The following is a 15,353-nucleotide window of genomic DNA, read 5'->3' as shown; positions in this document are numbered from 1 at the left end:
ATGAGCTTCATGGAGGCATGGACCTTAATGAAAGATGGGAGACATCACAATGACAGAGTTCTGTAATCCCAGGGCTCAGGAGAAGCCGGCTTGAGAGTGACAGAAGAATAGATACCCTGTCAGAGAGAGAGAGAGAGAGAGAGAGAGAGAGAGAGAGAGAGAGAGAGAGAGAGGATGGAATACAGGTGAGCACTGATGCTCTCACACACTTAAAGCCTCAAACCTTCCTCACCTAAGTGGGTCCAGAGAGATGAGATGGTGCCCCACCAAGGCAGCCAGCTAGAGCCAGGAGAACGACACTGGGCCTCTTAGGCTTGGTGTGTTTCTGCATGGCATTCGTCATGTGCTACATGGCCGGACTGCCATTTGAGGACGTCAGGTTGACATGCACTCAGTTGCCCCGAAGTTTCTCACTGTAGGGGTCCCCTGTAGACTGTTCTGAGTGGCAAGAGTTTGCCGGGACATAGCTATTACCAGGGGCTCTTTACAAAGTTTTCTTGGGCTTAACACAAGAGAGAGGCAAGAAAATCCAGAGTTCAAGGTCCTCCTTGGCTACATAAAATTTAAATAGCCACTTAAGAAACGACATCCAGGAACTGGAGAGGTGGCTCAGTAATTGCTGGTGCAGAGGACAGGGGTGTGGTTTGTAGCACTCACTTTGGTTTGGCTCACAACTGTCTGTCACTCCAGTTCCAGGGGATCCAATGCCCTATTCTGGCCGCCTTGGGCATCCACACATGTGTGTGCATATAGACACACAGACACATGAATGAAAAAAGAAAAAAAGCAACTACTTCTAGCTAGGCAGGGATTAAAGGCATATGCATTCTGGAGGCAGAGGCAGCTGGATCTCAGTGAGTTTGAGGCCAGCCAGGGTGCATAGTAAGATCTGTCTCAGGAAAATAAAATAAAATAAATTATATATATATATAAGTGTGTGTGTGTGGTGGCCCACACCTTTAATCCCAGCACTCAGAAGGCAGAGGTAGGTGGATCTCTGGAGGCCAGCCTGGTCTACAGAGCAAGTTCCAAGGACAGCCAAGGCTACACAGAGAAACCCTGCCTCAAACAAAACAAAACAAAAGCTGGTGGTTTGAGCAGATGTCTCTGCTGTTTAAGAGCACTGGCTGCTCTTGCAGAGGACTAAGGTTTGAGTCCCAGCACCTACATGGTAGCTCCCAACCTTCTGTCACTGCAGTTCCAGGGGGTAAAGTGCCCTCTTTCAGCATCCACGGGCATTGCACACGTGTGGTACACAGATACACTTGCAGACAAAACATCCATACACATAAAATAATAATAAAATAATAAGATAAATGCCAGGCATGGTGGCACACACCTTTAATCCCAGCATCAGGAGGCAGAAGCAGGAGGATCTCTGGGTTTAAGGCCAGCCTAGTCTACAGAGTGAGTTCAAGGACGGCCAGGGCTACACAGAGCCAAACAACAACAAAAATCAACTAAATAAAATAAAATAAAATAAAAGAAAGGATGGGGACGGGTGGGGAGGGACGGATGGGTGGAGGGAAGAAGGAAGGAAGACAGTTACCAGAACAGAACAGGAATTGCTTCTGCACAACAACAATGTTTCTCAAGGCTTCCCAGGCACCAAGAGATGAGTAGAACCCTGGCTGGTGTGGTACAGATCCAGGTAGCACATACCACCTGTGATCTCAGCAACTCAGGAAGCCAAGGCACGAAGGTGGCTAAGTTTGTGACTCACTTTGGTCTACACAGGGCTTTCCAGGCCAGTCTAGGCTATGTAGCCAGCCGCTGCTTCAAAAAACAAAAACAACAGAAAAAGAAAGCCTGGAAACACCCCAATACACAATCCCCATCAATAGGGGATCCGCTAGGTAATTATTGAACAGAACAGGAAACAGCTGTGGGGGATAATTAAGTGCTGCTGCTGCAGCTGAGAGGGTAACGCTGTCTTAGAGGCTTCCCAGCACATGCCAAGACCCTGGGTTTGATTCCCAGCACAGAGCGGGGTAAAGCTAATCGAAACAGAACTGCAGTTGAGAGGTGGTGGCACACGTCTTTACTCTCAGCACGCGGGGTGGGGGTGTGTGGGGTGGGAGTGTGGGGGGAGGCAGAGGTAAAAAACTGAGTTCAAGGCCTGCTTGGTCTACAGAGAGAGTTCCAGGACCGCTAGGGCTGCACGGAGAGACCCAAGTCTTGAAAAAGCCCGTCTTTATACTCATTTGTTTTCCAGTCAACCCCCAGTTTTTATATGGGGAGGATGACCTTGAACTTGAAAAAAAAAAAAAAAAAGAAAGAAAAGAAAAAGATTTTTGTTGTTTTCTTTGTTGATAGAGTGTCTTGATGTAGACCAGGCTGGCCTGGAACTCCCTGTGTAGAGCAGGCTGGCCTTGAACCCACATAGATCCTCCTGCCTCTCTGGTTCCAGTGCTGAGATTAAAGGTATTCACCACCACCCTGGCAAATTTATTTTCAAAGTCAGTTTACAGGGCTGGGAAGGAGGATAATGGATAAAAGTACTTGGGCCAGTGGTGGTGGTGGTGGTGGTGGTGACAGAGGCAGGCAGATCTCTGTGAGTTCAAGGCCAGCCTGGGCTACAGAGTGAGTTCCAGGAAAGGCTCCAAAGCTACAGAGAAACCCTGTCTGGAAAAACAAAACAAAACAAAACAAAAAGTACTTGCCACCACACCTGACACCTAAGTTCAATCACTGGGCCCCACATGATGGAAGGAGAGCACACACACACACACACACACACACACACACACACACACACACACCTGTACTTGCACAGGTTTACACACATGTACATATACACATCATACACAAATGTAATTAAATTAGCTTACACGCTAACTCTGAGTGTAAAACTGTGTTTAAGGTTACCTACAGAAGCATTGGTGAGAGGTTATTTATAGAATGGACTATATTAGTGGCTATAAGAAGAAAATGTCTCTCCCCCACCCCCAGCAATTAACTGCTGAGACACCCCAGGGAGAGGGGCCAGGAGAGTTGCTCCACCCAGCTATATTACCAAACTATAAATAGTTTATTTATTTATTCTGGTTTTTCGAGAAAGGATTTCTCTGTGTAGTCCTGGCTGTCCTGGAACTCAATTTGTAGACCAGGCTGGCTTCAAACTCACAGAAGTCTGCCTGCCTCTGCCTCCTGAGTACTGGGATTAAAGGTGTGCGCCACTACACCCAGTGACTTATTTATTTTTAAGTTTTATTATGTGTCTGAGAGTTTTTGTTTGTTTTTTGAGACAGGGTTTCTCCGTGTAGTTTTGGTACCTGTCCTGGTTCTCAAGCTGTAGACCAGGCTGGCCTCAAACTCAGAGATCCACCTGCCTCCTCAGTGCTGGGATGTGTCTGAGGGGGGCAGAGGCAGGTGGATCTCTGAGTTTGAGGCCAGCCTGGTCTACAGAGCAAGTTCCAGATCAGCCAGGACCCTCTTTCCTCTATCTCTCAAGTGCTGGATTACAAGCATTTGTTCTCACTCACAGCTAAATTGAAAAAAAAAAAAAGTAATAGAAGAAAATGGGCAACAAAATTAATAAAACAAATTTAAATAAGACCTGACATGATAGTCCAGGGCTGTAATCGCAGTATTCCAGAGTCGAGGCAGAAGTATGATGAGTTCTAGGGCAGCCTGGACTACATCTAGAAGGGCCCATTTTGAGAAGCAATAAACAAGCAAAACTGAGTGACGTAGAGTCAGGGCACACAAAGGGAGACGACATTCAGATGCTGGCAGTGGGATCCACAAAGTGTCTACCAACTGTGGTTCTGACCCCAAGGGGCACTGTCTGAGAGGGTTTCAGCAGACACAGTGACGGCCCGATCAGTATACAGTTGATCACCTGGGAGCCTCAGTGGGAAGAAGGATCTAAATCTATCCTGCAGAGCCACGGAGGTGTTTGCAGTCTCCAAGACCTTTGAACTTGCTCTTTGCAGAGGCTGAGGCGAAGGGCGCTCACAGGACAACAGCTAGGTCAACAACACCGGAGCATCACCATGAGGATGGAGGGGGGTCAGAAGTGAGACTGGCGAGGGGCTGGAGCCAGTCGAGGCCAGACAGGAGCCTCAAACGCCCTGCCGAAGATTCGATCCTGTGACCAAAAATCAATAGGTATTAAAAGCAGCATTTCCCCCCTTTCCGGTGGAAACAAGTTCTTCTAATAGAATAAAACAGTTCAAAATGTTAACATTTCAGTTTCACAAAGCCATGAGCAGTGTTTGGGGAACAAATTAGCCGGTTATTTTTGCAGTAGACGTCATCAGCCCTAGTACCTTTCATACATCAGGCAAATACTCTACCATGGAACTCAGTGCCTGGCAATTTAATGAGTTAGATTTTCAATAGGGTCTGAAGTCTTTCTAGTCATTTGTTTGGGGAAAAAAAAATCAAAGACAGAAATTCCCTGAGGTGGCAGAGTGCACTGGTAATCCCAGGAGCTGGAAGGCAGAGACAGGAGGCATCACCACAAGTCAGAAGCTAGCCTGGGCTACACCAAAAGTTTCGGGAAGTCCTGGGAGATGGCTCAGCTTAAGAACACTTGTTGCAGCTTAGATGCAAGATTGTAAAACATCAGTAGCGAACTTCTGCCCTCCGGGGTTCTCCCATTGTGCTGTAAGCCTGTATTTAAGACCTCTTCCCTCCTTCAATAAACAACATTCAGCATTAAATAAAAAAATAAAAATAAATAAATAAATAAATAAATAAAACGAACACTTGTTGCAGAAGACCCCATTTGGTTCCCAGCACCCACAGGGTGGCTCACAACCATCCATAACTCCAGTTCCAGGGGATCCGATACCTTCTTCTGACCTCCTTTGGCACAAGGTACATGACACACAGGCAGGCAAAATAGTTACATAATACAATAAATCAATCTAAAAAAGTCCCAGGTCACCCAAAGCTACATAGTGAGATCCTGTCTCAAAAATACAAACTAAACCAAACAATCCCCACCCCCACCCCCAAACAACAGCAACAACCCCCAAACCAAACTAAAAAAAAAAAAAAACCTGATCTGGGACTTGCTAGGTAGCAGAGGATAACCCTGAACTCATGATTCACCTGCCTGTGCCTCCCCAGTGCCGGGATTACGGGTGTGGGGCACCCGTAGTTGGTCCTCCTACATGCTGGGTCCACACCTTCCCTTTGACCTTGTCAATAATTCTGTGCTTTTTCACACAAAGCTCCTCTAGTCAAATGCCTTGTTGTCCTTCTGAAAAGCGAAAAGCAGTGCATAACCCCCCCACCCCACCCCACCCCACCCCCCACCCCCAACCCCCGCTGTGATGGACAGTGTGTGAGTCCTAACCAGCAGACTGGACTGAGCCCCTCAAAACATTTCCATGGCAAACATATTCGTTTTATTTTTAGTTGAGACAATATTTAGTGAGACGAAATGAACTATTTGATGTCACACAGCTGAGAAGTGAGGGGACTAGAGTTGACCCAAAGACAGTGAGCCCTGGACAGGAGAAGCAGACGCCATAACAGGCTGCTCAGTCTTCTCTCAGAGATCAGGCCTCAATTTCAGTTTCCTGAGACTGAGCAAGCAGTTTCTGGGAGAGCCATGAACAATTAATCACTGATGTCCCTGCCAGCAGGGACAGGGAGATAGGACACACCAAGCCTGGGCCACTGAGGCAGCCCCCACAGTCAGTACATGCTAGGCCAGCCAGCCTCCACAGCAGCTCAAAAACAGAGCCTGGAACTTGTCCAGGCCTTCTCCAAATGAGTAACTGTAGCCCTGACAGACCCCCAACCAATGCTAGCCAATTAAAAGTTACTAGCATGATTGCCGCTCGAAGAAACCAATCCCGAGTCTGTTCCTATGTAGTCTGTAGACCCCAAGCTCCTCCTTGGCTTTACCCCCTATAAAAACCCTGTCCCTTTGCTACTCGGGATCTCTCCTGCTCTGCCGTTGCAACAGATGGACTCAAAAGAAAAAGACTCTTTGCTTTTGCATTGAATTTGGTCTCTTGGTGGTCTCTGGGGGTCCAGACTCTGGGCACAAAGTCCTAATCAAGAAGAATGCAGGTATATGATAATTTAGAAGGGAATGCCGGCTTTTTCATTGGATAGACGGAGACAGGGTCTCATTCTGCAGCCTAAGCTGCCAGGAATTTAGCAGCAGAAATAGATTCCAAACTTCTGATCCTCCTGTCTCAGCTTAGCTGGGCAGTGGTGACACACACCTTTAATCCCAGCACTCAGGAGGCAGAGGCAGGCGGATCTCTGTGAGTTCCAGGACAGCCTGGTCTACAGAGCAAGTTCCAGGATAGCCTCTAAAGCTACACAGAGAAACCCTGTCTCAAAAAACAAACAAACAAAAACAATAAAACCCCCCCGCTACGCCTGGTTATGAGTTCTAGGACAGCCAGGGCTGTTACACAGAGAAACCCTGTCTCAAAAATGAAAGAAAAAAGAAAAACATTTCTCTCAATGAGGAACTTTTTTTGCAGTGTTGGCATTGAACCCAGGGTCTTGAGTATCTACCACTGGGCTACACTGCCAGCAAGTGTGTCATTAGACTATGAGCTATAAAATCGTAAGAAAGTATTTATTTTTATTATTTTTAATGATGTGCATGTTGTATGCCTGCCCATGGGTCTGTAAACATGAGTGCAGGTGTCTACTGAGGCCAGAGGCGTCAGAGCTGGAGTCACAGACAGTTATGAGCCACCAGATACGGGTTCTAGGAATCAAACCTGGGTCCTCTGGAAGAGCAGCAAGTGCTCTTAACCACTGAGCCATCTCTCCAGCCCAAACATAACGAACTGACATGGCAGCACACCTATAGCTTAGTCACAGCCATTCTGTGAAGCTGAGGCAGGAGGATCACCTAAGCCCAGGATTTCAAGAGTCCCCTGGAAAAGACAATAAGAAACACACACACACACACACACACACACACACACACACACACACACTCCCCGCCCCCCCTTCCCCCCACCCTTTGAGATAGGTCTTATGTAGCTACTCCCCCACACACACTCCATGCGCCCCTCTGAGATAGGTCTCATGTAGCTCAGGCTGGTCTCGAACCCCCTATGTAACTGAAGCTGGTCTTAGATTTTGATTTTCCTCTCTCCACTTCCTGAGTACTGAGATTACAGGTTTGCAATTACCCCCTGCAAGAACCCATCTCTTTTTTAGAAAGAAAGGAAGGAAGGATGGAAGGAAGAAAGGAAGGATGAGAGAGAGAGAGAGAGAGAGAGAGAGAGAGAGAGAGAGAGAGAGAGAGAGAACAATTATAGGGCCAGGGATGTAGCTTAATGGGCAGTCTGCTTGCCTACCATGTACTAGTCCCTGGATTCCTTTTTTTTTTTTTTTTCTCCAGACAGGGTTTATCTGTGTAACAACTCTGGCTGTCTTGGCACTCGCTCTGTAGACCAGGCTGGCCTTGAACTCACAGAGATCCGCCTGCCTCTGCCTCCCGAGTGCCAGGACTAAAGGCATGTGCCTCCACCGCCACTTGGTGACCCTGGATTCCATATCATGCATCTCATCAACCAGCTATGGTGGCTCATGCTGGGGCCCCGGGAGTAATGTGTAGGCTAGAGCAGTTCAAAATATTGGGCCAGCAAGATGGCTCAGTGGGTAAAGGTGCTTGCCACCAACCCTGACGACCTGAGTTTGATTCCTGGGACCCACATGGAAGGAGAGACCAACTCTGGATAATAGTCCTTTGAGCTCCACACCTGTACTGTGGCATGCATTCCCCCACTCACATGCACAGTAAACAAACAAATAAATAAATGTAATGTAATGATGTTTCTTTTTGTTTGTTTGTTTGTTTGTTTGCTTGTTTTGTTTTGGTTTTTTTTTCGAGACAGAGTCCCTTTGTGTAGCTTTGGAGCCTGGCCTGGAACTTGCTCTGTAGACCAGGCTGGCCTCGAACTCACAGAGATCCGCCTGGCTCTGCCACCCAAGTGCTGGGACTAAAGGCGTGGGCCACCATCGCCTTTAATGTAATGTAATGTTACAAGAGAAAAAATTTGAAGGTCAACCTAGGATACATGAGATCCAGTCTCAAAATACATATACACATATTTAAAAACAAAAAATGCATAATAAATTGTTCTCTAATATGCTTCCTGTTGCTGTCTCATTGCCTTGCGCATCACAGACACAATCATGTCTGTGTGTGGAGTGAGTGTGTATCCCTTTTCCACTCACCCTGTCCACTGCTGACAGCCCCCAATGGTAGTATTTTACCCTCTTGGGAGAGCAGAGCAAGAGAAGGAGCACGGGGCGGGGCGGGGGTGGGGGCAGGCAAGGGGAGCCACATCAGTCAGTCTGTCTTCACATCCAGTTGCCTCTGAGGAGCTGGGAAGAGAGCAATTCACACCTGATTACCTCCCTAGCTGAACAGCGCAGCAGAGGCTGGACCGCCCGCCCGAGCCGCGCTCCCCAGAGACTGCGCTATTCCACCCAGTCCGCCATGCAGCCTCCCCTAAGGCTTTCGACTCTCGGCTTCCTCCTGTTGTGTCTGGCCTGGGGCCAGCCATCCAAGTTTCAGGAATATGACTTTTTGCAGTTTCTGGACTTGGAGAAAGCGCCTTCGCCTCGCAGGTTCCAACCTGTGCCCCGCATCTTAAGGAAAATCTTCCAGGCTCGAGAAGCTGCTGCAGCCGGCGGGGCCTCGCAGGACTTCTGCTATGTGAAGGAGCTTGGTGTCCGTGGGAACCTGCTTCGGCTTCTCCCAGACCAGGGTAAGGAGTGTTTGTCGGAGAGGAATCTCAAGTGGGTGCTGTGGAGAAAGGAGGAGGGGACAGACGGGCACCGCGGCTGGTAGGAGTCTGAGCTAGGATCTTCATATTCTGTCTCAATTCCAAGACCAGCCCAGAGCAAGGCGCGTGTTCTTGTCACCCGGGGCCTCTCCACGCGGGTCTGTCTGCCGCTGAGCCCTTCGGAGAGTGTAACTCACTGTTAAGAGAGAGTGGGCTCAGTAAGGTCAGCGTTCTGAGAGCCACACGATCACACGTTGGGTGGGACCGAATGCAAGGTAGGTCGGACCCCCCCCCCCAATCTCCCTTCTATCTTCTCCTTCCTCTCTACCTCTTTTTAGTATGTGTTTGTGCATGCCTCTCCAAAGAGTCCGGAGGAGGGCGTCGGATCCCCTGGAGTTACAGCAGGTTGAGAGCAGGCCAGCAGCATGGTTGCTGCGGACTGAGTTCTGGTCCTCTTAATCACTCAGAGACATCTTTCTAGCCCCTCTGTGGTGTTACTTTTGTTGGATGTAAATGTCATGTCTTGACGTTTTAATTAATTTTGAGGCAAGGTCTTTTTGTGTAGCTCTGGCTGTCCTGGAACTTGCCATGTAGACCATGGCAAAATCCACCTGCCTCTGCTTCCCAAATACTGAGTGCTGGGATTAAACACCAACACATCTCTTGATTTTATTTATTTGTTTATATTTTTGGTTTCTTCAAGACAGGGTTTCTCAGCTGGGCAGTGATGGCGAACACCTCCAATTCTAGCACTCAGGAGGCAGAGGCAGGCAGACCTCTATGAGTTTAAGGCCAGCCTAGTTTACAGATAGAGTTCCAGGACAGCCAAGGCTACACAGAGACACCCTGTCTTGAAAAACCAAACCAGAAAGAAAAAAAAAAAAGTGGGTGGAGGTGGGGAGGTGTTTTCTCTGTGTAGCTCGGGCTTAAACATGGCCTTAAACTCAAGAGATTTGCCTGCCTCTGCCTCCCAAGTGCTGGGAATAAAGGTGTGCAACTTGATTTTTTAAAATACAGACCAACGGTATGAACCTGAGCCACAGTCAGACTCTTCCTTTGTAGGAAAATCAGAGTGATTGCCATCAGAGTTTCTCAAACGGCCTCCTACCGAATTACCGAGCCATCTGGTTTTTAAAGTAGGTTCTTCCAGCCCAAGGCTGCCTGTCTTTCCTTCACTTCCTACTTGATTCTTATTCAAAGTTGGAGATGGCGGTGGAGCATCCACATTCCTGCGCCTCCGCCTTGGCATTCAGATGCATAGCCTTCCTTCCTACTTCTTGTTTTTTTCTTTTCTTTTCTTTCTTTCTGCAACTCACTATGTGGTCTAGGCTGCCATAAACTGTCAGCAATTCTCCTGCTTCAGCTTCCCAAGTGCTGACATTATAGGTGAAAACCACCTCTGAAGACCAAGGATATAGTTATACCGCAGATGAAGGGAAGATTTGGATGTGTATTTGTCCCTGAAGCATTTAATGTATACCTACAGTGAGCTGGCCTGGGAATGGCCTTGAGAATGTAGATATTTTCAAAAGTTTAACTGGTTTAAGAATTTTTAGAGCAGTGCAGTGGTGGTGGCGCACACCTTTAATCCCAGCACTGTGGGAGGCAGAGGCAGGATGATCTCTGTGAGTTCAAGGCCAGCCTGGGCTCCAAAGAGAAGCCCTGTCTCAAAAAACAAAAACAAAGAAACAGTTTTCAGAAGGGAACTATTTAAAAAGAAGTAAAAATCCAAGGTTGTCCTGAAGAGGAAGCTGACAGAGAATTGCCTTCAATGAGGTTTGTTATGATGAAAGGACCTCCAAGTCACGGGGCAGGGCGTGGGTGGCAAGGGGGGGAGCTGGAGGGGGGACATCAGAAACAAAACAATAGATGGAAATTCTAACCAAGAGCCTTAAGGGGAGGGGAGGCCTTCCACTAAAGCCTGGAGAGGAGGAGCGTCACTAAGTCTCAGCAGTTCAGAGCACTGGCTGCTGTTCCAGAAGATTCTGGTTCAGTTCCCAGCACCCACATAATGGCAGGCAACTGTCTGTGACTCCAGTCCCAGACGCCCTGGTCTGGCCTCTTAGACACTGATGTCTGTGATGCACAGACATACATGAAGGCAAAACATCCTCATACATAACTTCTGTAAAGTATAACCGTGAGAGTGAGGGGGCTGGGGAGACGGCTCAGACTCAGCATTTACTGTTCTTAGCACCCACATCAGGCAGCTCGCAATTGCCTGTGTGTAACTCCAGTTCCAGTTCCTGTGGCCTCTGTAGGCACCTGCTCAGATTCAGTGCACATACACATAAAAAAAAAAAAAATAGTGAGACTGGGGGCAGGTATGGTAGCATTTACCTTTAATCATAGCACTCGAGGCAGAGACAGTTGGATCTTTTTAGAGTTCTAGGACAGCCCACGAGACATAATAAGACTTGTCAAAAAAAGAAAAAGAAAAGAAAAGAAAACAAAAAAGAAAAAAATGTTGGGCATTGTGGTGCACGCCTTTAATCTCAGCATTTAGGAGGCAGTGGCAGGCTGGTCTCTGAGTGTGCACCGGAGGAGCCCTTCAGAGAGCAGCCTTCATTTCCAGACCCAATTCTTGGGCAGTCTCTGGACTGTAATCCCTCACCTCTCTCTTTTTCCATGTCTGGCCTCTTTCACTCAGCCCCAGGTTTGTGGGATTGAGCCAGGCTATTTGAGTTTGTAGTTCATCCGTCCTGACGTGTAGTATTTCATTCAGTTACTGTGTGAACGACAGTTTACCTGTCCATGTTACTCGGGTCGACCACTGTGGAGCTGTTTGGTATGGAAGAGCAGTCCCGGGTCCATTGGAAAAGAGGATGAACTGGGCAGTTGGTTCAGTGATGCTTTTATCCCTTTTAGCTTTACATTGAACTAATGTGGTAACAAAACATAGTTACACTATTTACACCTCACCCCCTCGGCCCCCTTTTTGAGATAGGATTCCACTTTGTGTCTCAGGCTAGCCTGAGTCTCTCTATGTAGCCCAAGATAGCCTACAACACAGACAATGCTCCTGTCTCAGCATCCTTTTTTTTTCTTCCTTGAGACAGGGTTTCTTTTCTTTCTTGTTTTTTTTTTTTTTTTTTTTTTTTTTCCTCTGTGTAGCCCTGGCTGTCCTGGAACTCACTCTATAGACCAGGATGGCCTTGAACTCAGAAATCCTCCTGCCTCTGCTTCCTGAGTGCTGATATTAAAGGCCTGTGCTATCATGGCGCAGCTGTGTCTCAGCCTTTTAACAACTGGGGCAAGCCGGGCGGTGGTGGCGCACGCCTTTAATCCCAGCACTCGGGAGGCAGAGCCAGGTAGATCTCTGTGAGTTTGAGGCCAGCCTGGTCTACAAAGTGAGTTCCAGGAAAGGCGCAAAGCTACACAGAGAACCCCTGTCTTGGAAAAAACAAAAAAAACAAAAAACAAAAAACAAAAACAAACAAACAAACAAAAAACTGGGATAAAAGGATGAGTCACCATGCTCACTTCATTTGTATTTCTTTTTTTATAGTTTTCTTTTCTTTTCTTTTCTTTTTTTTTTTTTTTGAGACAGGGTTTCTCTGTGTAGCTTTGCACCTTTCCTGGAACTCGCTTTATAGACCAGGATGTCCTCGAACTCACAGAGATCGCCAGCCTCTCGAGTGCTGGGACTAAAGGCATGCGCCACCACCGCCTGGCTTCATTTGTATTTCTTTTCTTTCTTTCTTTTTTTTTAAAAATATTTATATTTATTTATTATGTATACAGTGTTCTGCCTGCATCCCTGCAGGCCAGAAGAGGGCACCAGATCTCATTACAGATGGTTGTGAGTCACCATGTGGTTGCTGGGAATTGAACTCAGGACCTCTGGAAGAACAGCCAGTGCTCTTAACCTCTGAGCCATCTCTCCAGCCCCTGTATTTCTTTAATTGGGAGTAATGTATAGTAATGTATAGTTTCAGTATTTTAAACAATTGCCCATTGTTATACTATGACCAGTTTTCTATTGAATTATATTTTTCATAATGATCTCTTACTACTAGGCCTCTTGATCGTTTGTAAGAGGATTCTGTGTGTGTGTGTGTGTGTGTGTGTGTGTGTGTGTGTGTGTGTGTGTGTGAGAGAGAGAGAGAGAGAGAGAGAGAGAGAGAGAGAGAGAGAGAGAAAGAAAGTGCTACACATGGTGGTAAATGCCTTTAATCCTGGCACTCTGGAGGCAGGAGGATCATGACGTCTAGACCAGCCTGGGAGACTATACATAGGAGACGACCTCAAAACAAAACAAAAACAAAAGTGTATGTGTGGGGGGGTGTGCTGGGCATACGGATCAGCTGGCATGGTGTTTGCCTTGCCTAGCACCCATGAAGTTCTGGGTTTGAGCCCCAGCATAGCATAAACCAGGTACGTAGGAGTGTGTCTGCAACTTCAGAACTCTGAAGGTGGAGGCAGGAAGATCAGAAGTTCAAAGTCATCCTTGACTAAATAATGAATTCAAGGCCAGCCTTGGTTACATGAAAACTTTTCTGGGGAAAAAAAAGAAGAAGAAAAACAACAACAACAAATGAATAACCAGAAAGTTGGGTCTGGGGAGACAGTTTAGTCCATGAAGACATTACCCTATTTACAAGCACGAAGACTGAGTTCAGCAGCCAGGTATTACACGTACACCTGTAACCCGATATTGTGGGGTACAGACCAGCAGACCCCTGGGACTCACTGGCCAGCCAGTCTGAGTAAATTGGTGACTTCTAGGTCGATGAGACCTTTTCTGAAGAAACAAAGTAGACAGCTCCCGAGGAACGATATGGCACACACACAGTATCGGGACTGGAATGAGGACTGGGAAACATCCTCCCAAAAGGGAGGGGTGGAATAGAATCCAGACTTCTGCACATGTTGACATTTATATCAGGTGGGTCTGAGGTAGAAAGGATTACCGTGACTCTCACACGTCCCTTTTTGCTTCTAGGTTTCTTTCTTAACACACAGAATCCTTCCCGAGACGGCTCTTGCCTACAGAAGTACCTCTACTTTAACTTGTCTGCTATCAAAGAGAAGGGAACGCTGACCATGGCCCGGCTGACTCTAGACTTGGGACCCAGGTCCTACTACAACCTGGGGCCAGAAGTGGAGGTGGCTCTGTCTGTGGCTGAGGAGCCTGGTTTGTGGGGGCGATCCCTCCCGAAGCCAGGCAGAATGCTTGCACTACAGTCCGTCCCAGGACCCCAGGGGCCTCTTCATTTCAACCTGCAGGATGTGGTTAAGGATTGGAACGGCAACCGACTGGAGAATCTGGGCTTGTACTTAGAAATTCTGGCCAAAGGGGACAGGCACTCTGGGGTCGAGAACACCTGTGACCGGCTGCTGCGTTCTCTTCATGCCTCTCTGCTGGTGGTGACCCTCAACCCCGATCATTGTCCCTCTTCTTCCAGAAAAAGAAGGGCAGCCATCCCCGTCCCCAAGGGTTCTTGTAGGAATCTCTGCCATCGTCATCAGCTGTTCATCAATTTCCGGGACCTGGGTTGGCACAAGTGGATCATTGCCCCCAAGGGGTTCATGGCAAATTACTGTCATGGAGATTGTCCCTTCTCAATGACCACATATTTGAATAGTTCCAATTATGCTTTCATGCAGGCGCTGATGCATGCGGTTGACCCCAAGGTCCCCAAGGCTGTCTGTATCCCCACCAAGCTGTCTCCCATTTCCATGCTGTATCAAGATAATGATGAGACAGTTATCCTCCGACACTATGAAGACATGGTGGTGGATGAATGTGGGTGTGGGTAGAGTGTCGGTAATAGGATAGGAATGTTCTCAGGGTAAATCCTTTAATAAAACTGCCGTTCTGCTCGTGACCTTTTGAATCTGACATGTCCATCATCATGTTTAATAGCTCCATAAGTACATGTATTTGTGTACTTGCCGAGGATCCCTGGTGACCTTAGCAAATTTGTGTTCTAACATACTCTAACATGCTAGACTTTTTGTTCCAGGTCTTCCCCCCCCCCCCAGACAGGGTTTCTCTGTGTAGCTTTGGAGCCTGGCCTGGAACTCACTCTGTAGCCCAGGCTGGCCTCGAACACACAGAGATCCGCCTGCCTCTGCCTCCTGGGTACTGGGATTAAAGGCGTGCGCTACCACCACCCGGCCTCTCCTGGCTTTGAACTCAGCAGGCCTCCTGCCTCTACCTCCTGAGTGCTGGCATTACAGATGTGCAATCAGGACCAAATAATTTTTTTTTTTTATTGAGACAAGGTCTCACAATTTAACTATGACTTACCCTGAACTTACTACATAGACTGAGGTAGCCTCAAACTAACAGATAGCTACCTGGATGTAGATCAGTTTATTCTGTAACTCACTGTGTAAACTAGGCTGTGCTGTAACTCAACAGAGATTGGCCTGCCTCTGCTTCCTTAGTGCTGTGATTAAGGCGTACACCATACCGTATACCGTATCATATAAATATGGTATATATATGCATACACACATACATATATAAAAATTATGTAGCTGTAATATTTTGAAATTATTTGAGAAAATAATTTCAAAAATATCAAGGAAAATAATGTAGAAAAACTCATAATTTTTAAAGATATTTATTTATTCATTTTTATTTATAAATGTGAGCCTGTGTGAGCCGAG

General features: G+C 47.2%; 1 protein-coding gene across 1 annotated transcript; it reads left to right on the top strand.

Moving 5' to 3' along the window:
• Positions 1-8,443: 8,443 nt before the first annotated feature.
• Gdf3 (growth differentiation factor 3) lies at positions 8,444-14,553 on the top strand. Its single transcript, XM_042274060.2, has 2 exons — positions 8,444-8,714; positions 13,678-14,553. Exons 1-2 carry the CDS (start codon positions 8,444-8,446, stop codon positions 14,493-14,495), a joined length of 1,089 nt encoding a protein of 362 aa, XP_042129994.1. The 3' UTR covers positions 14,496-14,553.
• Positions 14,554-15,353: the final 800 nt, after the last annotated feature.

Source organism: Peromyscus maniculatus, chromosome 3, assembly GCF_049852395.1.
Source record: "Peromyscus maniculatus bairdii isolate BWxNUB_F1_BW_parent chromosome 3, HU_Pman_BW_mat_3.1, whole genome shotgun sequence".
Lineage (NCBI taxonomy): Eukaryota > Metazoa > Chordata > Mammalia > Rodentia > Cricetidae > Peromyscus > Peromyscus maniculatus.
Note: the sequence above shows the minus strand (reverse complement) of the source record. Positions and strands in the feature narration are given on the sequence as shown.